Source organism: Penicillium roqueforti (assembly GCF_015533775.1).
Source record: "Penicillium roqueforti strain LCP96 04111 chromosome Unknown scaffold_01, whole genome shotgun sequence".
Lineage (NCBI taxonomy): Eukaryota > Fungi > Ascomycota > Eurotiomycetes > Eurotiales > Aspergillaceae > Penicillium > Penicillium roqueforti.
The window spans coordinates 2,172,454-2,198,679 of NW_024067565.1; the positions used below are offsets into that span (position 1 = coordinate 2,172,454).

General features: G+C 48.5%; 11 protein-coding genes across 11 annotated transcripts; 5 read left to right on the plus strand and 6 right to left on the minus strand.

The window, feature by feature from the left end:
- Window positions 1-674: 674 nt before the first annotated feature.
- Window positions 675-4,081, minus strand: LCP9604111_1250 (F-box and WD domain protein; the record flags this gene model as incomplete). Its single annotated transcript, XM_039076217.1, has 2 exons — window positions 675-3,682; window positions 3,739-4,081. 2 exons carry the CDS (start codon window positions 4,079-4,081, stop codon window positions 675-677), a joined length of 3,351 nt encoding a protein of 1,116 aa, XP_038933798.1.
- Window positions 4,082-5,099: 1,018 nt separating this feature from the next.
- LCP9604111_1251 (MRX complex nuclease subunit) lies at window positions 5,100-7,488 on the plus strand (the record flags this gene model as incomplete). The annotated part of the gene is made up of 2 exons (XM_039076228.1): window positions 5,100-5,115; window positions 5,168-7,488. The coding sequence occupies 2 exons, from the start codon at window positions 5,100-5,102 to the stop codon at window positions 7,486-7,488; spliced, it is 2,337 nt and encodes a 778-aa protein (XP_038933799.1).
- A 525-nt stretch (window positions 7,489-8,013) lies between these two features.
- On the plus strand, window positions 8,014-9,998 carry LCP9604111_1252 (acyclic terpene utilization AtuA family protein; the record flags this gene model as incomplete). The annotated part of the gene is made up of 3 exons (XM_039076239.1): window positions 8,014-8,047; window positions 8,092-8,417; window positions 8,472-9,998. The coding sequence occupies 3 exons, from the start codon at window positions 8,014-8,016 to the stop codon at window positions 9,996-9,998; spliced, it is 1,887 nt and encodes a 628-aa protein (XP_038933800.1).
- A 1,885-nt stretch (window positions 9,999-11,883) lies between these two features.
- LCP9604111_1253 (uncharacterized protein) lies at window positions 11,884-12,394 on the plus strand (the record flags this gene model as incomplete). The annotated part of the gene is made up of 2 exons (XM_039076250.1): window positions 11,884-12,253; window positions 12,306-12,394. 2 exons carry the CDS (start codon window positions 11,884-11,886, stop codon window positions 12,392-12,394), a joined length of 459 nt encoding a protein of 152 aa, XP_038933801.1.
- A 26-nt stretch (window positions 12,395-12,420) lies between these two features.
- Window positions 12,421-12,813, plus strand: LCP9604111_1254 (uncharacterized protein; the record flags this gene model as incomplete). Its single annotated transcript, XM_039076261.1, has 1 exon — window positions 12,421-12,813. The coding sequence occupies one exon, from the start codon at window positions 12,421-12,423 to the stop codon at window positions 12,811-12,813; it is 393 nt and encodes a 130-aa protein (XP_038933802.1).
- Window positions 12,814-12,972: 159 nt separating this feature from the next.
- On the minus strand, window positions 12,973-13,518 carry LCP9604111_1255 (uncharacterized protein; the record flags this gene model as incomplete). The annotated part of the gene is made up of 1 exon (XM_039076272.1): window positions 12,973-13,518. One exon carries the CDS (start codon window positions 13,516-13,518, stop codon window positions 12,973-12,975), a length of 546 nt encoding a protein of 181 aa, XP_038933803.1.
- Window positions 13,519-14,697: 1,179 nt separating this feature from the next.
- On the minus strand, window positions 14,698-15,201 carry LCP9604111_1256 (uncharacterized protein; the record flags this gene model as incomplete). The annotated part of the gene is made up of 3 exons (XM_039076283.1): window positions 14,698-14,960; window positions 15,028-15,123; window positions 15,177-15,201. The coding sequence occupies 3 exons, from the start codon at window positions 15,199-15,201 to the stop codon at window positions 14,698-14,700; spliced, it is 384 nt and encodes a 127-aa protein (XP_038933804.1).
- Window positions 15,202-15,728: 527 nt separating this feature from the next.
- On the minus strand, window positions 15,729-17,389 carry LCP9604111_1257 (tRNA-dihydrouridine synthase family protein; the record flags this gene model as incomplete). The annotated part of the gene is made up of 2 exons (XM_039076294.1): window positions 15,729-17,183; window positions 17,240-17,389. The coding sequence occupies 2 exons, from the start codon at window positions 17,387-17,389 to the stop codon at window positions 15,729-15,731; spliced, it is 1,605 nt and encodes a 534-aa protein (XP_038933805.1).
- A 610-nt stretch (window positions 17,390-17,999) lies between these two features.
- Window positions 18,000-19,528, plus strand: LCP9604111_1258 (WD40 repeat domain-containing protein; the record flags this gene model as incomplete). The annotated part of the gene is made up of 3 exons (XM_039076305.1): window positions 18,000-18,024; window positions 18,079-18,884; window positions 18,938-19,528. 3 exons carry the CDS (start codon window positions 18,000-18,002, stop codon window positions 19,526-19,528), a joined length of 1,422 nt encoding a protein of 473 aa, XP_038933806.1.
- A 3,643-nt stretch (window positions 19,529-23,171) lies between these two features.
- On the minus strand, window positions 23,172-24,565 carry LCP9604111_1260 (HNH endonuclease signature motif containing protein; the record flags this gene model as incomplete). The annotated part of the gene is made up of 3 exons (XM_039076317.1): window positions 23,172-23,594; window positions 23,648-23,844; window positions 23,896-24,565. The coding sequence occupies 3 exons, from the start codon at window positions 24,563-24,565 to the stop codon at window positions 23,172-23,174; spliced, it is 1,290 nt and encodes a 429-aa protein (XP_038933808.1).
- A 1,068-nt stretch (window positions 24,566-25,633) lies between these two features.
- On the minus strand, window positions 25,634-25,981 carry LCP9604111_1261 (uncharacterized protein; the record flags this gene model as incomplete). Its single annotated transcript, XM_039076328.1, has 1 exon — window positions 25,634-25,981. The coding sequence occupies one exon, from the start codon at window positions 25,979-25,981 to the stop codon at window positions 25,634-25,636; it is 348 nt and encodes a 115-aa protein (XP_038933809.1).
- Window positions 25,982-26,226: the final 245 nt, after the last annotated feature.

Genomic DNA, 26,226 nt, shown 5'->3' on the forward strand with positions numbered 1-26,226 from the left:
GGGTTTCACAGTTCAGACGACATGACCAAGAGGCTGCTATCGGTCTCGAGGATCTATTTTCTGTATGGCTTATCCTATTTTATTCTTTGCCCAGCTTTCTTGTGATTCAGTTGTTATTCTTTACATGGTTCCTTCGGAATGATTCGTGTCGTTGCTTTTTCTTTCGTGTCTTCAAACTTTCAGCAACAAGCCATCGCATGTACATTGGGAAGGAGTTAAGAGACAAAATGCACCATAGCAAAAAATCCTTCCACTTTCTGCTAGTGCAGTTGTCATTAACATTGTTATTTATCCCACATTTTATCAACATCACAGCTTAGAAGAAGGATCGTCATATATCGTAGCTCCAATGGCCACCCATTGATCGAAGCCTTTAGCCCTAGTTCTCAAGACTTGCTTCAACATCTTGGTAATTCCGTTTGGATCGTTGCTGGCAAATTAAGGAATGACTTTGCGGCGTGGCCTGTCATTTTGCGCTTCACTAGGTTTCTTCTGTTGAAAAGAGACAGCAGGGTTTCACTGGCAAAGACTACTTACCTTAAAATTCGGCTTGCTCAGTACCATAACATGAGTCAGAATGTCTCGATTGATATAAATGCAAAGACTTGAGAATATTAAGCAATAACACGAAACACAAAAATTAAAATGAAAAATGCAACATAACTCAAGAGATTCTAAATGGCCCTCGCTTTCCCTTTGCCCTTGCCTGACGATGATGAGACAGGCGTTGGCCCTGGCGAGAGCGATGGAAATTCCTCCCACTCCTTCTCACCATCCTCGCGACTCTTGCCCTCAGCCAAGCTGAGCTGAATCGCAAACTCTAAATCATCCATCTCTTGCTGTCTACTGCTCTCCGGCTCCTCTGCTCCAGGGGATGGCTGTCGAGGTGGGCGTACTCCCTTGGCATACTTGATAGGGATAGACGATGTTTGTTGCTCATCAAGCAGGCTAAGGCGAATTGCTTCGGCAAGTTCATCGTCAACATCATCGTCCGCGGGATCTTGATAAGGAGACGAAGAGGATGAAATCCCGCCAGGGCCAAATGAACTAGGACCAGCAGTGTCGAATGAAGCGCTCGTGGCCGAGCTGGAGACCGCGGCGCTGTCCCTAGGTTTCGCCGCATCGCCAGAGCAGGCTTCCTCGCTCAGAAGTTGGGCATACAACAAAAGCTGTTCCTCGTCGATATCCGGACCAAGAAGATCAATTCCAAAACGCGCACTCAGATGTGCTCGTTCTTTCTCATCGGCAATCCTTTGACGCTCCATATCCACGCGTTCGTCGTGGATAAAGTCCTCGATTGCACCCCGACCACTGTTGTTAAAGCGCTGGCCTTCGCCAGCCCCGTTGCTGCCACGCATTAAGTGGCGAAGGCGTCGCTTGTTGCTTTTGTATTGATCAGCTTCGGAAGAGCTGTAAGACCAGTATCGCAAGTGGGTGCCAAGTGAGACCATTCCACGCAGAACAGTTGGGTCTGTATCAAGGCAGATAGCGCCTGCGGCATAGTAATTGTTTCCAACACCTAAGAAAGACGACTCAGCCTGCACAAGCCGACGGCGGGCCCGCGTTGAAAAACGCGAGTTGATCGTTCGCATTGGCTTGGTAGACGATGCTAATGGATCCCAGGCTTGTACGAGGCCATCATTACCGCCATGAACAAGGTACAAAGATGTGATGGCCAAGGAAGATACCTGGGGGGAGTCGGTTTGGATTGTGCGCAATGTGGAGATGGAGTTGATTATCTCCCCAGACTTCGCCGCCGGGGCTCGGATGTCCCAAACAAAAACCATCCCAGTGCGAGTTCCAACAGCTAGGTATCGAGCGCGTTGGCCGGGAATTTCTAGACCCGACCGCGGCAGATCCATATGTGGTAACATTGGGGAGGATGCGGCAGACGACATAGAGCTCCTAGACATGGCCAGAAGAGGATCCTCTTCGGCTGTGAGAGTGGCGAAAGTGGACGTATCCAACGCACTACTGCTCACCTCCGTCGACTTGCGATCGTCAAAAACAAAATCCGACAGACGCCACGTGAAGTTGGTCGAAGGCAATGCCGTAAGCCCTGAGGACCGAGAGGAGGGAAAACTGCTGGTGGCAGTCGGGCTTGTTATGTCCACTGGGCCGCCGAAAAGTGACGGTGGAACTTCCACTGTACCCGATAAGGTCCCTGGCATGGCCGATGAGCCAAGGACAGGCCTAGGAGCAGTGCGCATGAAACGCCGGATCGACGCTTTTGTATCATCGCCCGAGCCGGTAGCGATGATAATGATTGACTCGCCTGCCCCGCACCCGTCATCGCCAGCAAAGTCCACCTTAAGATCGCGTTGCATATCCCAGCTTTCGCAGACCTTGCGGAAGTGTTTGGGTTTCAAAGAAAAGAAATTCTCAATCTCCTTCGTTTCAGCGGCAACCTGGTGCTCATTGAGACCCATGGAATCCGACGATGATCGCGGACTGTAGCTTCCATCGACCAACTCAGGATTGAAAGGGTCTGGGCGTGCCACACGTCTGCTTGCTTCAACCATCTCCCAATGCACACTTCTACCAGTCTTCCAAGCCACCTCGTCAAGCTGCTCGATGTTGAGTTTGGCTGTGAGTGGGATCTCAGGTGCTCGAGGAAGTTCTGTGAGGTAGAATATTTCCCCTAGGGCATTGAGAGCAACAGCCCAAATTCGGTTTCCTGAATGGCGCTGGGCTGAATAGTGATCATCCACCGCAATGGAAATGATAGGAACACCAGGGCACAGGACCCATCTAGCAGTCACTTGACCTAGGTCATACCGTCTTTCGTAAGTTGGATGAGGGCCTATAGAATACGCGGTCAACACGCCTGAAGACGATCCAGACATCATCCCCACCAGCCCCTGAGTGATCTTGAGGATCTGAGGGGATTTGGCAATCCACACTGAACAGATGGCATGTGTGATCATGTTTATGGCAGGTATGCCGAGTGGTGGGTGAGAACCCAAATTCGAAGCTCCCACAAAACGACCATGCTGCTCCGTTTTTGAGATGAAATAGCTACGCCCTTGGGGACAGCCCTCACCATAGATCATGCCATATGGTTGACTGACGTCCATCGAGTTAGGCACACCGACCATATCACCCGATCCGAGGCCGTATTGCGCTTCACCAGGAAACAGATCGGCAAAGTGGCGGAACATTTGGTGGTCGGTGACACCCCAGGTGCCAACTTTTACGGCCGATGGGTCACTAGCTGACGCAATCCCTTGCTCTGCGGCTCCATGGACGAAGAGAGGGTTGTTGTCCGGCCTGAAAGAGGCATGTATGTGACTGATCGGAAAGAGTAGCTGCGACGTATACGTAGCTATGGCACTACCATGGCGAGCACTCGCCGTGTGTACAGTTCCATGCTTCTTGGACGGGTTGAACTGCGCCGGTTTGCCTCTGGCTAACGAGTGCATCAAGCGAGTACGCAATATGTATTCGCTTCGCCAGGAGGCTAGCGCGGTTAGCCTTGCGAATAATCGCCTGTCCGACTGTAGGTCCACCGCATCGGTATTACGCTGACCATCCTCAACGGCATGGGGTCCGGGGAAGAATCGTGAGAAGGCGATCCTCCAAGCATGAGGAGTGGTCACCAGCGCATGAAATCGATGGGACACCAATGTGATGGCGGACAAAGATTGGGGTGGTAGATGCGAGAGAATATGGGTGAGAACCTCTGTGGAGATTACGGTTGTCAGTAATAATTGCGCAGCAGGTTTGCAGGACACCCACCATTTGGAAATGTTTCCAAAGATGTTTGCGATTGTTCAATAGAAGCCACTAAGCAAGATCCAGCATTTTCTGCTTGTCCGGGTGGAATGCGAGCATTTTCATGCTGGCTCACTCGATCGGCCGAGGGCGGGGCATGGCGACCGTCGGCCTCTTTCAAGGACGCGTCTTGTGTCGACATGCTCGGGACGTCCGCATAGTCTCTGATCGCCTCTCGCTCGAGGAAATCAGAGACTTGAGGTTGAGTTTCGTCGAGGTCATGTCCATGCTGGGTGGGACTAATAATGACTGGGTATGAGTCGACGGGAGGCGTATGTTGAGACACGGCAGTAGGCTCTGGTTGCATAAAAAGGTCTTGACGGAAAGGTGAAGTGGTAGCGACCGAGCCAGCGAGAAAGCCTGGGTCAGTCGAGTTAGGAAATGCGGGACGAAAAGGAGTTATGTGAAAGCGAAGCGATGTTGAAGAGAAAGGATGGGAGAGAAGCAAAGATGCCGGAGGCGAGGCGAAGTGGCCATCCCGCACATTATGCAGATGCGCAGCGACCGCAGCGTCCTATTGGCTTTTACAATTCACCGCCTTCTTCTCCGCCTTTTTCCGAGTAATTCCTATACTTCAATTGTTATGTCTGACTGAGATTTTCTATGACTAGTTAGATGGATAACTAACTACTCCGTAGTAGTCAAATACTCCGTATTTGGAGCTCATTTGTAGTGGATTTGTCATTTATATAGAAGTAGAATAGTCAGCCGCTTATATGACCTCTGTACTTGGCGGTAGAGGACATGAATAATTTGGATGCTAAATTAGTTCAAGATCTGTTTAAATGAATTTTCTAATGTCATTTCCAATGGCTTTTGAGTGTGTTTGTTGTGTCTCTTCTAGTGTCCTTTCCGGTGTCTTTTGATATCAGTCGCAAATTATCCGATTTTCTGTTGGCAATAAAAGCGTCGGTATGCGATATGCGGCTCTGTTCGACTTTGGATATTACTTGAGCTATGCGAGATGGAGAAGAAAAGCTATTATCTTACTTTGAGTGTAATACTATCTTATCAACTGTTGTCATAATCTTGTTAAAAAACCTTCAAATATTTTTCCTTTACCTTCTCTCAGGAATATTTATACTGAATGGCCACTATCCAAGACGCGCTCAGCACGTGACGACGCGACAGAAGCCAAACCAACGAGCCCTCAGGTATCATCGACTATCTCAGTACAACTTGGTTGTGAGGTTGATATGATCCCCTTGGAATAACTTATTGATCCACTGTATCTTCTCGAGTTATTTCCTTCTGGTGCCGCATGAACCCCAGTATCCCGCATAAACGCCAGAGCTGGGTGAGACACGTGAATTCGGTAGACTAAGATGCCTGGAGCAAATGGTAAGACATTCCCGATACTGAATCTATATTCAGCTTACTGATCTCCGTACAGAGGCTGAAACTATTCGAATTCTCATCTCCACCGATAATCATGTCGGTTACAACGAGCGAGATCCCATCCGTGGGGACGACAGCTGGAAGAGCTTCCACGAAATAATGTGTTTGGCCAAGGAACGGGACGTCGATATGATTCTCCTGGCTGGAGACTTGTTCCATGAGAATAAGCCGTCGCGAAAATCCATGTACCAGGTCATGCGGTCGATTCGCATGAACTGTTTCGGAGACAAGCCGTGTGAGCTGGAGATGCTCAGCGATGCAAGTGAGAATTTCCAGGGGGCATTCAATCATGTCAACTACGAGGACCTGGATATCAACGTGGCGATTCCTATCTTCTCCATCCACGGGAATCACGACGACCCCTCGGGAGAGGGTCATCTGGCCGCACTAGATTTACTGCAAGTGTCCGGCCTTCTCAACTACTACGGCCGGACTCCGGAGTCAGATAACATCCAAATCAAGCCTGTCTTGCTACAGAAAGGCCGGACAAAGCTTGCGCTATACGGAATGAGTAACGTTCGAGACGAGCGACTGTTCCGTACCTTTCGCGATGGCAAGGTTAAATTCTTCCAACCGTCTGTGCAGAAAAGTGACTGGTTCAATTTGATGTCTGTGCATCAGAACCATCATGCCCATACAGAAACTAGTTACCTACCAGAGAACTTTCTGCCCGAATTTCTTGATTTGGTCGTCTGGGGTCACGAACATGAATGCCTGATTGATCCTAGGCTCAATCCAGAGACTAAATTTCATGTTATGCAACCAGGATCCTCTGTCGCAACATCCTTGGTACCCGGGGAGGCTGTTCCAAAGCAAGTCTCTATTTTGAGCATAACGGGCCGAGAATTTAAAAACGAACCTATCCGATTGAAGACGGTGCGACCATTTGTGATGCGGGAAATTATATTATCCGAAGAAAAAAGAGCCCAAAAGCTTGCGCGCAAGGAGAATAACCGCACAGAAGTAACTCGGTTCCTCATGTCCATTGTTGAAGAGCTGATTGAAGAAGCCAATGCAGAATGGCTAGAGATGCAAGGGGACCGCATCGATGAGGATGAGGATGGCACATCGGAGGCTCCGCTTCCTCTCGTTCGCCTCCGCGTGGAAACTTCTACGCCTGAAGGAGGTAGCTACGATTGTGAAAACCCACAGCGATTTTCCAATCGCTTCATTGGTAAGGTCGCTAACGTGAACGATGTGGTGCAATTCTACCGCAAGAAAAAAGCTGCTTCTACTTCGCGCAAAGATGATAAATCTGTTGATGAATCTACCATTTCTCATCTATCAGCTCTTGACACTGTGCAAGTCGAACAGCTAGTGCGCGAGTTTCTCTCATCACAGTCATTAAGCATCCTGCCGCAGAATTCTTTCGGAGATGCTGTTGCCCAATTCATTGACAAGGATGATAAGCATGCAATGGAGATGTTCGTCAATGAATCCCTCGAGAGCCAGGTCAAACACCTGTTGGCCTTGGATCGTGAGGAGGACGAGATGGATGACGAGGAGAGAGAACAAAGCTCGCTAGTGACTGCTATGGAGAAATATCGCAGTCAGATGGAAACCATGTTTTCAAAGGGCGTGAAGAAGCGAACTCGCGGAAAGAAGCGCTTCAAGCCCAAGCCAGATGGTTGGGATTCCGAGTTTGATGGCGTGTGGGAAGATCAGCCTGGTGCACTTATTCATTCTGACAACGAAGGTGGGGATCCAGCAGAGGAAGAGGCTGGAGAAGATGGGACAGTGCCCGCTCGTGGTCGTGCCGCGGCTCCCACTCGGGGTCGTGGTAGGGGTCGTGGTCGAGGTGCAGCGGCCAGTGCGCGAACCACCAAGACCAAAGCTATTCCAGAAAAAACGACCACGAAGGGTCGCAGAAAGCAAGCCATCTCAGACGAAGAATCAGACGTGATTATACTGGATGATGATGACGACGATGTTATAGCCGATGTCATTTCCGATGATGATGATGATGATGATTCGCAGGCACTGTTCGTTAAGCAGCCTCGATCTACTACTACCGCGAAGCCACGAAAAGCTGCCCCTGCGAAAACTACGACCCAGCGTCGCGGTGGACATGCTGCTGCCTCGCCAGCTCCATCATCGGTTACCGTTGGCGGGACTGCTTCTCGGCGAGCCCCTGCGCGTGGTAAGACAGCTCAGTCTACGCTCAACTTCTCCGCTTCCCAGGCCAGCGCACCTCAGTCATCACGACCTAGCCGCTCCACCCGTAACATGAGTGTCATCAGCGATGGTATTGATGACGATGACGATGACGATGACGCCTTTGAAGAAATGCCGACCAACTCGAGGCGTCGTAAGTAATTTGCGATTTACCGCCATGGATGTTTCCTTTATGCATGTATGGAGTTATCAAGAATCACTCGAGCGTTACCATCAGCGTTGTTGCCTTCAATCCTTCAATGATATCCTCAAAATATGGTTCTCAAATGTCAGATGATACAATAAATCATAATCAATCAACAAGAGGCAGTACTTGAAGTTGTGACCTTTGGAGATGAAGTATACCAACAAGCTAGTCTCAACACGGTAATTAGCTTAAATCGCAGGAACTTGGGCTCTTGTCCCTACCGCTCAGACCCAGAGGCTTCGATAAGCCAATGACCGAACGAGATCACTTTTGGGGGGCAGAATGTGATTCAGATTCCCCCTTACTTCGTCAAACACACCAGAGACAACGTAGATCTCTTTGTCATTTGTTCTATCAACCCCGCATTCCCAGCCGAGGGACACAACCACCTCGGTGCAACACAAGCTCAATCCTCTATTGCATCATATACTATCCTACCTCTGTGTTCAAGGATACAAGACAATACTGGTTAACGCACAATGGCATACAAAGGTCGACCCGTTCGCATTGCAGGTTAGTTTACTTGCACTCATGATGTACTCGAGCTAACCTGTTAGGTGCCTCGGGCTCTGCCTCAGACCGGCGGCAAGCTATCGCTGATTTTGCACGTCACCACCCGACCGATCCTATCGATGTCATCATTGCCGATTTCATGAGCGAGTTCAACATGGCCACTGCCGCCGGTCGGCGTGTGGACCAGACGACTTCCCGAGTACCAACAGCCCCGGCCTACGAGCCCTCTTTTCTAGAAGCACTTGAGCCGGCTCTGGATGATCTGGCCAAGTATGGAATCAAGCTCGCGGTCAATGCTGGAGTGACTGACACCAAGGGTCTCTACGAGGTGGTGCTGCGTATGGTTGAGGCAAAGAATCTGGACTTGAAGGTCAGTCGGCGCCTTACCCAAAATTAATCAACAATTGCTGATTTGGGTGTGCAGGTTGCATGGGTTTCCGGAGATGAAGTACTATCTACCGTCCAGAAGGAATTGGCTTCCGGGTCTGAATTTCGCAACGTCTACACAGGCGATCGGTTGGCAGATTGGCCATTCGAGCCAATATATGCCCAGTGCTATCTTGGCGGCCTCGGGATCGCGGGTGCACTCGCAGGTGGTGCGGACATTGTATTATGTGGGCGGGTCTCGGATGCTTCACCTGTTATCGGAGCTGCTTACTGGTATCATGGCTGGCAGCGTGACGAGCTTGACAAACTGGCGAATGCGTTCGTGGCAGGCCATCTGATTGAGTGTAGCAATTATGTCTGCGGTGGCAATTTCACAGGCTTCAAAGCCTTAGAATACGCAGACGGGGATGGCTGGACCAATATCGGATATCCCATCGCCGAGATATCTGCCGAAGGTGACGTTGTGATCACCAAGCAGGCGCATGCCACCGGTGGTGCGGTAACCGTCGATACTTGTACATCCCAATTGCTCTATGAGATACAAGGACCTTGGTACTACAACTCTGATGTCACTGCGGTCCTCGATAATATACGCTTTTTGCAGTGCGGCGTCAATCGTGTCGCTGTTCATGGGGTCCATTGCGGCCCTCCTCCGCCCACCACCAAGGTTGGCATCACTGCGCGAGGAGGGTTCCAGGCTGAGGTATGGTGGTTTCTCACCGGTCTGGATATCGAAGCCAAAGCTCGCATGCTGGAGGCACAAGTCCGGCACTTGTTGTCACCCTATTCGGGCAGATATACGTCACTCAATTTCGATTTACTGGGCTCTTCCCTCTCCGACCCACCCAACCAGAACCGCGCTACCGTGCCGTTGCGCATCGTCGCACAGGCACGACATGCAGAGGACCTTGCACCGACACGCTTCCTCAAACATATCACCGATAACATCATGCAGGGCTATCCTGGTGCTACCTTTCACTTAGATATGCGCCAAGGATTCCCACGTGCCATTTTCGAGTACTATGTCACCTTGCTGCCACAATCAGCAGTCCAACACCGCGTCCATATGCCCTGGAAGCCGACGGTATCTGCGCAGACCCTGGATATTTCGCCTCCGGCAAACACTAGGATATATCCATCACGCCAACCCTCGCAGCCGACCGCGCGCACCGACAGACCCGTCGACCTTGCCCGAGACTTTGAGCCGACGAGTCGCGGCCCGCTAGGCTGGATCGTTCATGCACGCTCTGGAGATAAGGGTACCGACGCTAACTGCGGCTTCTGGGTGCGTCACAGTGACGAATACGAATGGCTGCAGGCGTTGCTGTCTGTTGATAAGGTGCAAGAGCTGTTAGGAGAGACTGCCCGCGAGAACACGAACTTGGAGATTGAGCGCTTCGAGCTACCTCGTCTTCATGCCGTGCATTTCCTGTTTCGCAATCTACTAGACCGGGGCGTTGGTGTGACCACCACCGTCGATTTCCTGGGAAAGAATGTGGCGGAATATCTGCGGGCTAGGCATATTGATCTCCCTGTGCGATTCTTGAACCGGGGAAAGCTATAGAATGGAGTTCGCTGTCTCATTTACGGGCGACTAAGTATGCCACCGGGGCATAACCATCGTTGGTTAATATTGCCGATCCATGACCAGGAGACTTGGATTTACATAGGATAAAGGCGCTATCCCATCGTGTACGGAGTATCTTCGGGGACACCGAAGGACAGATAACACAGTGGAAATCAAATTGATCAATAAATACTCAAGAATGAGAACAAATATCCCCAAACACCGTTCTATCAATTGCTTCTGTCAAACTAGGTAGTAGGGAGGTCTTAATCCAGATCAGATGCAGTTGAACGCTGGGGTTCATCTATATCATTGAGGTCTTGATGCTGGGAAGGCCCTAGAAAGAATAATCCAGCCAGACAGAGCCCAGAAAATGCGGCCAAGCCATAGTATGGGAGCCCAAACCAAATCCCTCTGAGCTTCATACCCTGCGAAAAAAGCTATGCCAATGTCGACCCGGCAAACATAGACCCGAATGTTTCAAAGATCCCAATCATCGCATTCATCTTCGACTTATCATGTGCTCCCATGTAGCTCATAGCTGTTGATCGACATATCGCATTCAAGCCCGCGCCTGATGTCTGAAGTATTAATCCGAAAATCACAAGGCCAATGCGCGGAGCCCCTGTAAGAAAACTCCCAAAAATCACCAAGCAAGCCGAGGCGCGTCCAAGAATTGACAGCTGGCCGCAAGTATTTTGAAAGTAGCTTTGATATCCCAGGGAATAAGACAAGTAAAATGAGCGAACTTGAATCATCGCACTTCCTCCCGACAAGAAGAAGATACATAAGGATAAGAGAAAAGTCGCAAGGCGCGGTTTCTGGACAGGGGACGGAGTGAAGCTGGACTCCAACAGCGGGGCGTTCTCGTTCCCCCTGTCATGATTCTCTATACGCATGGTTTATCGAAATAAAAGAAAGCCACCAAGTGGCTATGAAAATTCAATTTGAAAGGTTTGGAAAAGGTAAGTACAACATTTTGGAAACTGTTGCCATTGAAGGGGCGACAGGGCCTTGGCGATGACAACTTTCGCGTTTCAAATTACGACATTGCGATAAAGAAGCACCCAGACCAGAGCACTATGTTGTAGATTTTAGTCCTAATTAGACATATCATCTATTCTGCTGTCTCAAAGACTCATTTGACTGCAAGGCTCCCCGGGTATTTTGTAACCTCTGGCGTCGGATTTGTTAGTTATGAGAGCCTTAGGTTGAGTCTAACTGCATCGACGAGGGTCCTTTACCACTCAAAGTAACTAACAGAGGACCATACACCTTTTAAGTTGAATGACAAGACGTTTTAGCCATCTTAGCTATCTGCGAACTTTTTCTACAACATCCAAATATATATATCCATGCGATATGACCTCCTCTCCGCCCCTTAAACTGAGTAAGTTGCGAGATTATTGGAACATACACGATACATGCAGGTGCACCTCTGTCTTGCTAGGAAGCAAATCAATCGTCTTTTTGGATGTTGCATCTCACCAGTCAATTTCAGTCTCCGCCCCTGAGGGCCGATTGTAACGCGGGACCCACAAGGGCCGCCGCGGGCCGGGGACCCGCATTTTGGATCCGCTATCTGGTATGTACATTGTACACTGTACATTGTACAGTGTACAATGTGCAGTAACATCGTACAAGAACATGTGGAGATCTCGGGAGATGGCAGATCAGGTGATCTCTGAATGGTACAGTTGCAAGTCATGTGATCAGTATTGAGAATACTGTTACTATAGTAATTTACATAAGCTGGTTGAAGGCCTAAAGTAGTTTAGCAGGGATTGTGTAAAGGTTGTGTAACCCTTCTCTTTCCCTATCACCTACACCCACTTGGCATCTGCTTTACCACGAAGGAAACGCTATTTCATATCAGTCGAAGATGTCAGAGAGTGCATCAGCGAATGTGAAAACTAGATTCCTGGTTTTTTCCGACACACATGGGCTTGATACTCCACCAAACTTTGTCTCGCGCCATTATGCGGATGTCGCAATTCACTGCGGAGATCTCACTACCGAATCGAAAATCGATGAGTACAAAGCTTCGATCCGTTTCCTCCAAGCCGTGAACGCCCCGCTTAAACTTGTGATCGCCGGTAATCATGACTTCACTCTGGACACTCCAATGTTCCAGAAAAAGGTCGCGGAAGCCCAACCCTTAGATCCTCAACTAGTTCAAAAAGTCTACGGCAACTATGAAGAAGCTCGAGGGTTATTCGAGAAAGAAACAGATATCACTTTTCTAGATGAAGGTATCCATTCCTTTCGCTTACAAAATGGTGCTCTATTGAATGTTTATGCTAGCCCGTACACCCCATCACTTGGGGATTGGGGGTTTCAATATCACCCCGAGCGCGGACATGACTTTCGAATTGAGAATGTCGATGTCGTGATGACACATGGGCCGCCAAAGGGAATTATGGATTACACACACTCTGGCCAGCGTGCCGGCTGCCCACATCTTTTCAAGGCTGTAGCTCGAGCCCAACCTCGACCCCTGATGCATTGTTTTGGTCATATCCACGAAGGATGGGGTGCCAAGATTGTTCGATGGCGTCAGAAAGTTAGCCTGGAGCCTTCTCACTTGACTGATATCGACAACGAAAAGTCAGTCCTCGTATCCCGACTCTCTACCATCAAGGGTAAAGGGAACCCCACAGAGTGCTCTACTACAAGTAATTGCTCTGAGGATCACAATACACTGCAACGGGGCTCTGAAACACTTTTTATCAACGCCGCGATTGAGGGCTACGAAGATCCTTCGATACAGCCACCGTGGCTTGTCGAGCTCGAGCTTCCAGCAGCGGCGTGAGAACCTAAACTTACCGTCGCGCTTGTAGTAATGAATTAGGCAGTGTTCTTGGTTCTTGTCATGTTCTATTCACAATTTGTGCTAGGTATATGGTTAATGTCATCGCATGGTAAGTAATTTTCACTAGCCCAAGGGCAATTGCTCCATCTAAGAATACATTTACAAAATAATCGACCTCCCATCCTCCTCCTGTAATAATGAGTATAATAATAGGCAATCCACAACCCCTAGGCGTCTCCAAGCTCCGCGCATATACTCTAGCTCTTCTACATTGAGCCCTGGAAGGATTTTCCCTGCCTTTACCAACTCCGACAACAGCCATCGAAAGTCTGCAACCTCACCATCACTCCCACGTTCAGCCACCGTCACGGCCCTCAATCTCAGCAAGTCCGACATGGATGCAACAGAGCCCTCGAAAAAGGGATCTGCCACGTGGATGCGTTCGATAGCGTCTCCGATTTCGATAATGTCGATTCGGACGCGTATTCCTTGACTATCATCGAATATAATCTTGCCGTCGGGCTCGAGAGAAAAGTTGGGGGCACCGTCCATCACTCTCTTAGCGATGTCATGAATGACATCGCTCGGTGCAGCAACATCCACATCCTCTGTATAGAATACAGAGTCGTGGGCAATGCTGGCAGCGCCGCCAACTAGAATGAGTTGACGACGAAGTTCAGGACGGACTAGGCGGGTGGCTCTCATAGTGGTGCAGGGATGGGGGTGCACTTCGGCATGTTTCGAAGTTACGGGGTAAAGGCAGCTGGGCAGGGCCTCTGAATACATTTAGCACATCCATTCTGTTGCCACATACTGCACCTGCGAAGTGATGAGCTTACTGGAGTATATGCAGCGGGGAGCTGGGAGGCCCGGGGGTACAGTGGATTGCCTTCACCTCCATGTCAGTAGAAGCTCACATTGTAGTCTGATGCTCAAACTCACGGCCAAAAGATGATATATCCAATAAGCATGTATCTATACAATGTCCGACTTTGTGGATGTGTATAATGGTGATTATTTGATAATACAACAAGCTTGCAGCGCCAAATACTCATTTTGACCGCAGTACTTGCCATTCTCACCTCATTCCCAGTTGTGCCTTCCTTTTCCCTCACTTCACATAGTCTTTACTTGCTGCGGTTACCACCTGCCTTCACCGAGCTTTTGGGATGCAGTAGCTTTTCAAGATTAAGGAAAGAGCTACGCACATTCACCGAAACCACATACTGACATACATGTAAACATAAGCAGTCAATTCCAACCACTAGCTATGAACACCACCGAGCCACAGCCAGCTTTTCCTCTTGCTTATTGCAGGTGCTTTTGCATTATCAACGAGAGCTTCTGCTCCGTTCCTCCAATGATATCGAAATAACTATATTGTACCGATTGCTTAATCAATGGGTGTGCTCGGAATTCGCCGAGAACTCAATGAAACAAAACAATACCCAATCAGCACCATATGGCGGCTAGTCTATGCATTTAGAACAGAGCATCGTGATGAAATTATAATAACAAATTATAATAACAAAGTCCGTAATATCATTTTATAGAAAGACTCGGTATCCAGACTACGCGCTGTATCCCTAGTAGTCGCCATGCACTGCGATATACGGGCTCCGAGTATCTCTGTTCGACAGTCTATCATGTCAAAATATGCTTTACGGGTTAATCTCGAAAAAGTGGAGTTACCACGGATAATTGATGGATAATTGCATTGAACACTATGCCTTTGAAATGGCAATAGGCAAGAAAAGAAAAGCCGGAGATCGCTCAGGGAGCTAGGGCAGTAGCCTTGATGCGAGCCTCAAAGCAAAATCCAAAAGGATCTCAGTACCCACCAGCCAGAGAACCACCCAGCTTTATCCGTTTCACAACAGTCTATTAGATTGCAAGCCGCTCCACCTTGGCTCTAAGGTATTCGATCTGTGGAGCTAGGTCACCAGCATCGTTCGAGGTGATGGTAGCCGCGATAATCGGCCGGGTCACGCCGCATGCTCGACCAAGAGCGTGCTTGTTAGGCAGAAAAACGTACGGGACGTTCTTGTCTTCGCAAAGCACAGGGACATGCATCAATATCGCGAGAGGATCGGTGTCGGCGGCGAGAACGACTATTTCAGATGTGCCTCGACTCAGGGACTTCGTGACTAGACAGGCAGGCAGGCATTAGCTCCATAGTTAGCTCAAAGTATTGTGAATTGTGAACAGACATACCTTCATTTGCGCCTTTTTTGACCTGCTTGTATTGCATGCCTTGCTGCAACAAGTCCAAGAGTTCCTGTGTCAAAGCAGGATCCGCGACCGGCCACGCTGGGAATTGGTTGGATTGGAGAATCAAAATGAAAAGCCCGACGCAGACTTACGGACACACTGTGGGGACGATTCCATTTTTCTAGAGGGTCGCTGTGCACCTCAGAAGGGGAGTGAGAGACAGGAAAGACAATCTCGTTGGGGAGATTGGTTGGCGAAGTTGGAAACAATGTTGAGAAAGTGAGTCGTTTGCAGAGCAAGTAGGTAGAGCGCGGTATGAAACTGCGAAGAGAAGAGACGAAAGAGAGGGAGAGACACCACCTATGAGCATTTTCCTTAAACGAAAGATTGTCGGCCACGTCAATAGATCATTATACTGTACATCATTACCCAGACATCTTGAGACTCGAATATCACCGAAGTTATACACGGAAAAAGAGTTAACTGGTTATATTTTTCATGGATTGAACTTGAAACCAAAGATCTTTATATGAATTCAATGTTCTTCTAAACATAATGACAACGCTATGCAAACAAGGCTCTGAAACGAACATTGGAAGTCTCTATACACTTACACTGGTCATGGTAGCCGACACTTACACTGGTCATGGTAGCCGAGGGTAAGAGAGGACGCAGAAAGGCTACTGCATCAAATATTCACATTCCTATCCGCTCACGAGAGGATCAGGCGTAATGTTGGTGGCAGTGATAGCAGCAGCCTCGGCTGGCGTGATGGTGCCCTCAGAGGGAGTATCAGTCTCTTTGGGCGTATTATTCTCTACGTTCTCATTCTTAACGGGAGGCTTTGTGCCCTTTTCACGCATCGCTCCACTTTCAAATGCTTCTTCGGGCAGAGGACGGACATGGGGCTGACAGATCCACCAAGGCCTTCCGTACTCCGCAATCACTGCTTTAGATCCCTTCAAAGTCTCATCGGGTTGTGCTTCAAACTTCTCGGGAGAGGCTTCGTACTCCTGAAGTCCACCTTTAATGGCCTCTTCGAGGAGGGCCAAGGTGTGCTCAAAAGCGGCCATGTCGCCTGGTTTCGATGTCGCAAGAGCATCCCGAACGTTGGTATGGGTTCCAACCATTGGCCGCAAGACTTGGAAGAGATGACCCTGCATGAAACCGAGGCTGGCAGAGTGACACTTCTTGCCCTTCTCGGCCTTACTCCGCTTTTGCTTTTTCTTGAGCGGGCCCTCCTCGTGGCCGTTATTTTCGGCATCATTGATTTCTGCAAACTCATCAACTGGGTCGGATGGAAGATAAAGTGGCTTCCTTTCTGGAACCGGCTGTTCGAGAACGTATTTATAGATGATATCAAGGTATCTTCGCAGCACGGCGTCAACTCGGTAACCGCCCTTTCCATCCCGCCCGCGCCAGTATTCTCTCCCTTCAGTGCCGGCTGGGGGTGGCTTGCTGAATATGGACGGGTCTGATAGGTTTCCTTCGGCGCTCATCACAGCGTCGGCACCGGTCGCCTCGAGACAGGTTTCGATGTCACCGTAGTTAAGAATGTTTCCATTGGCAAAAATTACCGTATCCGCTGGTAGATTGTCTCGTAAATAGCGGATATAGCTCCAGTCTGCAACTCCTGTATTGTGACCCTTTTGTTCCCGTCTGCGTCCATGCACAGTGATGATGCTGGCCCCAGCGGAGAGAATCATCTTAGCATACTCCAAGGTCTTCTCCTTGGTCTCCTGGATACGGAATTTCACCGTGACAGGAATCGGGAGTTCAGTGTGCAACCGATGCACAAGCTTATAGATCAAGTCCCAGTCCTCCTGGAGGAAAGCTCCGTAGTGTCCCTTTTTCGCGATACCCTGCGGGCAGCCAAGGTTCAAGTCCACGGCGTCGCAATGAGGTGCCACATGACGGGCAGCCTCCAAGAACTCATCTGGGTTGTTTGTGCAAAATTGAACGAAAAGTGGCCGGTCAATTGCGGGATTTCCGTCAAGAAACAATTCATCCTTGTTCTCTCCTTTGCGGGTAGGTTGGAAATGTTTGGCCCGGACGTTCTCTTGTTCGCCGAAAAGACGTGCGTGAAACATTGGGGTGTATGCGAGTAACGGTTTCGGGTCGTTTGGTGGCATGAATGATCGAGTAAGCATGCGCCACGCCTTTGGGAAGCATTAACGTCGGTCTGCAGATGTTGCTACTTGGAAGGCGGACTCACGAATTCGGATCTGTCGACCATTGGAGCAACAACATATTTTGGGCTGCCAATGCTTTCATAAAACTTCCTTCCAAAGAGCTTCTCCTTAGGCTCACGCGCAGCCGCAGAGGGCTGCTCAATGCTCTTTGGTGGGCTTGTTTCGGAGGCCATTTTTGAGAGATTGGACTGGGAAAAATGTCTAGAAAATCGGCCCACCAAAGAGTTGAAAGGCTTGAAGATACCTATGTTGATGCCTGGAAGGAGGAAAATGTGGTTATGGTCAACGATCGCCTCCAGTCGCATCACAATGGAGAAACAACTTTTGCGAAAAGCGCCGTATCTCAGCCGGAATTACTATTTCCCGGCTTATCTTATCGTCGCGGGGGCGATTGGAAGCTGCGAACGCGTTGAGCTTGTGGTGTCACTGGGGAAATTGACTTTACATCTGATGTTTTCGACAGTACCTTGGCATATTCCTTTCCTTCTCATACGCCTCACAAGCAACCTGATCAACCTCAACTGCCTAGGTGATCCCTTCAAGATCGGACTCGCTTGTGGATTACATAATCTGATATGAATACCCCGGCGCCAGCCAGAGACTAACCAAGGAAGTCTCGAAGTCTTTTAGTGAGAACGGGAACCGAAAAATATACATTTTTTGATGCATATATGCGATGCTGTGTGAAAGGGAATTAATATTGTGAAGCGAGTGTGTTGATACACGGAATTTGACATAGTTCTTTCTTGATCGCTCACTGTTCTGATCTCTCGCCTGCCAACAATGGACGCGTCAACAGGATCAGGAGGTAAGTCCATAGTCCACATAATCTTCTGTCCAAGTAACTCTGACAGCGTGCTAGGTCCTCTAAATCTCTGCTTGTCTGAAGATGGACTATATGCCGCCCACGTGAGTGGAAAGGGCCTGATTGTTCACTCTGATGTAGCTTCGGAAAATAAGGAAGTGCAGATCGCAAGGATCAAAGAGATTCCACTTAAATCACTTAAATACTTCAACGTGGAAAGTTCTCGAACATCAGATGATGAGGTTGTCTCTCGACGACTCCTGTCTGCAAACGACAACAGAATCTCGGTCTGGCAGTTCACCCCCCTTGAAATATTGGCCGAGATTGAAAACATCGAACCGGGCTCATTAGCTGTTGATTTTGGCGCTGATGAGAATGAAGTTCTGGTGTTTCATGCGTGGAACACTAAACTCAGTGTCCATTCATTAGAGACCGGGCGCAGCTCAGTCATTAAAACACCAAAATTCGCCCATCACCTCGGTTTTGGTTATCGCCCAAGAACTAGGCACCTCGCCATTCTGTTAAAACCGGAGACTTCAGATCTACTGACCGTCCACGAGCCCCGGTCCTACGAGCTCGTCAACAGGACCGTGCTTTCAACCATTGATGCGCAAGGGTTGAAATGGAGCCCCGATGGGAAATGGATTGCCATCTGGGATATCGCTAGTGCAGGCACAAAGGTACTGGTATTCACAGCGGACGGTCAGCTTTTCAGAACGTATTCCGGACCATCTGGGGTGGACGATTCCTTCGATCTCGGAGTAAAACAGATTGAATGGAGCCCGGCTCCCAATAAGGGCGTTTCTGGAATATTGGCCGTGGGAAAGGTCAATGGGAATATTGACTTACTCCGGACTCGCACAGTAAGTTGTTTTCCAAATATGTGCGGCATTATTTGCTAATCCTATTGTGGCAGTTCTCCTCCGCAACAACACTCTCTCATGTCTTCCAAACTGACCAGCAATGTCTCAATATCTGGCGTGAGCGATACACCAGTGCCGCAGGGGACGCTGAATATGCCGAGGCATCCTGCTCATCTGCATTGAGCATGAGCCCCGAGTCGGCAGGGCCACCACGGGGCGTCTTGACAATGACCTTCAGCCCAGACGGCCATCTCCTTGCGACTGTTGACACTGCACGGCAGAATGTCGTTTGGATTTGGTCACTAGAGGGCACCCCGACACTTGTATCAGCTCTCGTTCATGAACAACCCGTTCGACAAATTGTATGGCACCCTTCGACACCACAACTCTTGATTAACACTATTACGAATACATTGCCTGCTATTCGATGGTGGTCTCCAAGCGGTCATCCATTGATTGCCCGGGTTCCTATCCAGAGGAACGAGAGTGGAAAATATGATGTGAGATGGGTTGCAGGGACAAATCCAAAGTCGCCGTTCTGGTTCAGCTCACCAGAACAACATGTTATTGGATATTTGTCTACCCTTGACGGTGCTGTTGAATTTGAGGTGTTGAACTCGGTGAGCAGCAAAAGTTTGTCATGATTGAGAATGAGTGTGTATTCGAGAGGAAAAGGGGCTCTCAATAAGTCAAGTGCCTCTAATCACTGGAATGAACTGGTTATCGGACTTGATAGTATAGAACTCACATTCGGTGCCGTCACTTAGATCTGTGATCAAACAGAACATAGGATAATACCAAGGCCGCGACTTTGTTATACCAAGACATAGCATAAACATGGGGATTCTGAGGTTATAGAGCCTGGTCAATCGCTAGACAAATAGAGGACCTTGCCCTGAAAGGAACTAAATAACTATTTGCACTATCTAGCTGTTTCACTTGGTCATGGTGCAATACCTTGTCGTCTGAGCAATGGGCGAAAAATGAAGCATATTATTTACTCCGGCTAACAAGTCGACAAGTTAAAAAACATATAACAAAATCAAAATTAAAACTCCGATAGGGGGAATCGAACCCCCGGCTGCCGTGTGAGAGACGGCGATGTTAGCCACTACACCATATCGGATGATTGAAATTCTTTCCACAAATTACGTTATTAGGCCTAGAGCTGGTCTTTTCGGTCTAGTGTTATAGGGCCCTCTGCGTTGTCGTTGTCGTGCGTGGTTCTATAAAGTCCTCCCTACCGCCCCTTCAACTTTTCGCTGTATTTCGCCCGCCCGCTTTTCCTTTCTCCTCGTCTTCGTCCGTGCTCTGCAGGTGAGGCATTTCTGCTATTGATCCGGATCACTGAGCTCCTAAGCCCCGCTGATATCAATCGGCTGTAATTGGCTTCTGTGTAAGCAAGCGCAGTCGCCTTAACTATATTCTTCTATAAAAGCGTCGCAAGACTGAACTTCGGGCCAAAACGTTCGGCAGCAAGTTTTTTATGATTGTGGAAGCACTTTTCCATTATTACGGTCATCGCTAGTGAGGTCTGCTGCCGATAGCGCCTAGATATCGCCTTAATGCAGTTGCCCCTCAGAGCTCTCCTACAGTTCCCGATCATCTGTTGATAATATCGTCCTGTATCGCGAAATGGCACCGACCACGAGATCAGCGGCTAGGAAGGCTTTTACTACGTCGACCTTGACTCCTCCAGCCTTGAAAATACCAGAGGTTCTAGAAATGATTCTGCTTCAGATAAATATACGTACTCTTCTGACATCTTACCTACACCGCTGGGATATGCAGTCAACATTGGGTGGGCTTCGAGTCATCTCCCGAACTAGTTGTAGCTTTTTAAAGACACATATTAGCTTGCTTAAAGACAACAGCTTCACAAAGACACCAGCAACCAAGGAAAACTATAAGCGAGAACATGCACGAAAATCAAGGATCATCGAAGGTGATCGAATTCTTCGAATTTATTCGCTCGTCATGCTTTTTTTCTCAGGCCAATTCATTTACAGTTTTAAACACCATATATGGACCCTCACGACTTCCCTAGAGGACCTCTGAGTTGCGGGTATTGGTATTAGCTAAGAAATAACACACATTCCATTCTACGAGAGCTTGGCTATATCTGCCATAGACCAGAGTGAATTCAGACGTTGGGCGACTGATGGGGATGCCAGAATCCGACCCGAATCTTGTTCATTTCATTCGAATGCAACAGGAAATATGCATTGTGCGACAAATAAGGATTCTCGAGGCCCAATGACCAAATGATAAACTTAATGAGGCCCATGTCGTACTCATCTTGGTTTGTTCGTTTCAGTTTTCGTTGAGCTCTAACGCTCACCATTTATCCCGGCGTACCCTTGTCATGTTCGCAGTACATTGGCAAAATATTTGTATATAATGAATCGTCGGACTTGGATTTCTATCTCCTCTATTTGAGAAACCGAATCTCATTCCTATACTGCAAGTGGTCCATTTATCTTTTTATTTTCTAGGGAATGTCGCCTGATTAGGTGCTTTCCCAGAGGCCCTGGCGTTAGCCCCCGAGTTTTCAGTCCCTATATAATCAACTGTCCGTCGGTCGTTCGTAATCCGTTATCGATGTGCCTCCCGCTCTCTTTATATAGTCACCTACGCGAGAGGGTCTACGAACCGTAAAATACAAAGAATGGTCTGATAGGGCCTTGCTATGGTTGAGTGATAGCGCCTGCTTTGTTTACGCTATGACCGAAATATAACGTGGCTTATTTGACCAATCGAACTGCCCTAGCCGCGAGCCAGAGGATGCTAAGTCCGCAAACATTGCGGCACGAACGGCTAGCCCCTAATTTCGTGATGTCCTCATAGGCCCAGATTGCAAATGCGATACCGTCCATCCCTCCTCCAATTCTTCCGGCATTATGAAAACTGCTTTGCCGCGGAATATTGCTTGTTGGAGGCCAAAACAAGGGTATATTTCAGCTTGAACATTTCGGCTGTGCACGGTTAGCACTCAGGTCGTGCTCACTAATCACGCAGGCGGATATCCATAGATAATGACTATTCCTGCAACCGCACAAAACGTGCTCCGCTGCCAGCTTACTTCGTTGCCCAGTCACGGAAACCCCTGCATATGTGACTGATGCATAGTGTGGATGATGCCTAGCCTGGCGCTGATGCAAAGTATACACATGTGATGGATTAGTCTCTGTGGCTTGAGTTTTATAATCTACCTGTTTATTCACAATATAATTTACAGCGTATCGAGAAATATATTTTTATCGCATATATAGTGAAGCGGATACTGCAACCTTAGAATACTCTATACCTCGTTCCCTAGCTTTCAAGTCCAACTTACGAAGGTGTATAGCGGCCAACAGTCGGATGCCTGATTTTAATGGTTTTATCGCCTAATTAGGACTAGCTCTTACCAATTTTAGACCGGCAGGAAATTAAAATACCTGAATTACTATGACAGATCTCCTAGTAAGCAGAGTACCAAAGTTTTTGAGAACAGCTTGAAAGTTGAAACATGAAGCTATTCATACCCCCCCAAATACTATTTCTCATCGATCCTAGGCGTTAAGGCCCTCCAACTATATGAATCTCCTGTATTTAAAGCTATTCATACCCGCCGTAGTCCCGCACTTTCCCGGAGAAAAGCTAATAGCGCAACTGACACCAAGGCCCAAAACGGTTGGAAAGCCAAGCCTGGATTTCAACACAAAGTCCCCATTCCTACCGACCGTATAAACTTCAAACTCTCCGTATCCTCTGGCTCCGGCGTGGCGAATATTTGAATGCAGTTTTGAGAATTAAAATAGGTAGAAGGCATTTGAATTACCCCATGGTAACAGTTTCGTCTCTTCGATGTGTACTTACAAAAGATGGTATTGAGCGGTGTCAAAGGCGGTCTAAAACTGGTAAGAGCTAGTCCCAATTAGGCGATAAAACCATTAAAATCAGGCATCCGACTGTTGGCCGCTATACACCTTCGTACCAACTGCCACCTTATATCTGATCTCTCTTCACCTGCGCATCCATAGCTGGCTTATGGTGTTGCTTTCAGGGGGGTACCAGGAAGATGCCATAATTTTCATACTTCAATGTTCTGATCCTCGGTATCTTGAGTTATTTTACTAAGGTATCTAGAGCTTTGACTCCTTCTATGGTTCTTTGGATAACAAATACAGCGTTTAATTGAGTGAATGGCTCTGTCTCAAGATAGTAACTTCAGACTTTCGGGCCTCCATATAGGGCAGCAAAAAGAAAAGCAAGGGCAAAGGTCCAGCTTCACAAAAACTCAATTCAGTCCATAAAGGCCGGCTCGTCTAAGTCTGAGTCAGAGGCCTCCTCCTCCTCTTCATCATTATCACCTGGAGGTTCTTTGATTGACACAATCATGGCCTGATAAATATCCTCTGCCACAATGATCCCGCTCGTAGCCTCATCAGTCCCAGGAGTGCTTTCGAAATCCTCAAAGGTTCTTTCCTGCACCAAACAGTCTGGTAGCTTGTGGCCGGAGATACTTCTCGACAATGTCTTTAACATAGACTTGCAGAGATATTCGCCGGGTGTTGGCCAGAACAGTCTGATGTTTTCAACTTTTTTGGTAAAGTTGAGATTGCCTTCCTTCTTGCAGTGTATGTAGGTAATAATGAATCGGAAATATAGGAACCTCTTAGCTGGCCGTGCATCGCTAAGAAACTTTAATTCTTTTCCGTCCAGGTCCTAGAAAGAGGTTAGCTAATTGCCCAGGCTCATTGAAAGAAATATTAGCTTACATCCCATGTAGTGCATGTCGCCTTGGCGCTGTCTTCCTTTGTAAAGTGCTTCATCACTGTTGTGTGTCGCATTGCTTCGTGGGCTAACACACACTTCCAACGCGAAGGTGTCGTGACATCCTCGTCTTCGAGGATAGGCACGATGACTATCTTGCCGCTATCAAGGGCTTCTTCGACCTTGTAGTGAAGTGACAGGGCTGGATATTAGGTTAGTGGTAGAGCCATTATCGCGGGGGGCACAAACTCACCATTCCTCGGATCAGAAGATACAATGGCCCCCACCCCAAATAGGTGAGCAATCTCATCTCCTCGAAGGCTCTTTGGCACAAGGTGGGCTGCTTTGATCGATTTGGCATCAGTGGATCCAATCACGTGGCAGTGTCCCTCAAATTCATCCTTAGGGATATCATAATATAAACAAACGTCTCTCTTGAAGTTAGAGGCATTGAAGCTTCGCCCATACTCATCCCTCTCTTTCGGTACCTTCGCGCCGGCGGACATCACCTTTGGGCAAATAGTTGCGGTATATGCTCTTTCCAGAAATTCGACGTCAAGTTCTCCTTGTCGCTGACGCTTCACGGGCGGTAGCTCTTCGAGATCATCTTGTATGGCTTTGCGTTGATTCGAAAGGAACTTCAAGTGATCAGAAGTACGTCGGGCGGATGTCATGAGTGGTTTTAACGCGGTGATAAATTCCGAGGTGGTTATCTTTTCATTGTCGAGGACTTCAAGAAGACCATCGTGAGCACAAGAGATGTAATCGAGATCCATTCGGTAGTCTCGAATCTTGCCCTCCAGGAACTCGGACACAGATCTTGTGGTCGTCATCTCTCTCGCCTGCTTCCTGAGAAGAGCCCGCTGGCGATCCAGTGGCATAATAGCGAATGCGTTACGAGGGATATCTGGCCGACGGAACATTTTGCTGTGTGATGAGATTCGGTGAAACTCCAGAGGATGTATTGGAACTGAAGCCCAAAGAGAAAGGGCTGAGATGAAATTCAAACTCCAAAGGAGGATGAATAAGCGAACCGAGGATTGGATCCGAACTCCAAAGAGAACGGGTGACCGAAGTCGAAATAGAAAACCAATCCCTAAAGGAGAATGGACAGGTGAACCACGGATTCAAGCCGATTTCTAAAGGAAAACGAGAGACAGGGATTGAAACGAGACCGATCTCTAAAGGAGAACGGGAAGAAGAGCCAAGGATCGAAGCCGATCTTCAAAGCAGAACGGGGGGCAAAGATCTACCGTCGCTTTCAGTGTTCAGTGCAAACGGCAGACGGGGTTTGATGATTATGCAGTTGATAGATTGTGCGGATGAGGATTTGCTTGAAGGAAAAGTCATTCAGGGGGGAAGTTGACGGGTCTCATCTACTCAAAGGCGGGAGGAACCAGACTGATGGTAATCCACGGTATGTACCTTAGGTAGGTACTGTAATAGGGAAACCGCGCCACATCCTGATGTGCGCCAAAATGTCCAGAATGGTAGATTTAGCCCCCGATCACATAGCATAGAGCATCAAGCGTCCTACATCTCTCTCAAAAGGATTGTCTATTTCCTATTCCGGTCGTACAGGGGCCCTGTGTCCTTCCTCATACTCCCCGTCGTGCACTGAACATCCCCGTCGTCTTGTCTGCGATGTCAGACCGCCGTCGCGCTCTTCCTACTTCACTAGGTAGGTCTCTGAACACAAACCTCGGCATTCACGATTTCCCGAACGTTTCCTGGCAAATGGAAAGTGATCATACTTCGACATCGACAGATGTTCTACTCCGCGGCTGGTTCTTACGGTTGGAAATCTCTATCTCATACAAGTGGATCTTTCCTCCGGCGTGCAGCTTAGATTATCATCAGATTATCATAGTATACCAGAATCAAGCAAAGGAATGAAATTAGGTATATAAGAATATTCTCCAAAGAGCGGCATCCCCCCCCCCAAAAAAAAGAAAACACAATAGTACACAAGAAAAGCAAATATTCTGTCTTCAGTATGAGGCAGATTCTGTGGTGCTGGACCTTTTCTGGGGAGAAAGCGATTTGTGGGCTCGGCGACCAACCGACCTCAACCATTCACGCCCTCTACGTTGGACCTCTGGGCTGGCAAAAACGCGCTGCTGGTGGAAGGCCTGGGCATTTTGCATGAACTCTTGGATGGCATTGATGATACCATTGGTCTCATGCTCGGGCTTATTGGCCTCCAGCAACGCTGCTACCAAATACTTGAAAGGGCGCATGAAGGGCGGGCCCTGATCGGATAGGCGGGAGAAATTGAAACAGAGGTTGAATGGCAAGGCTACTGCCAACCATCGTTGGTCGAACTCGGACTCTGACATCGAGGTCTTCACCTGAAATTCAACCCCCTAGGACTGCCAATCCTATATGATGCACATCTCGTTTCTGGGCATCGGAAGCTCATATATCGCAATAAGAAAATCGGCGAGGAGTGCCGCCTCCTACCTGAAACGAATCGTGGAGTAGATCTTAGCCTCGGACTCGGGGAATATGCCTAACTGGTAGAATCTGAAAAGAGTACCTCCCTAAGCCACCTCTCGGCCTCGATTCCAATCCCCTCGATAAG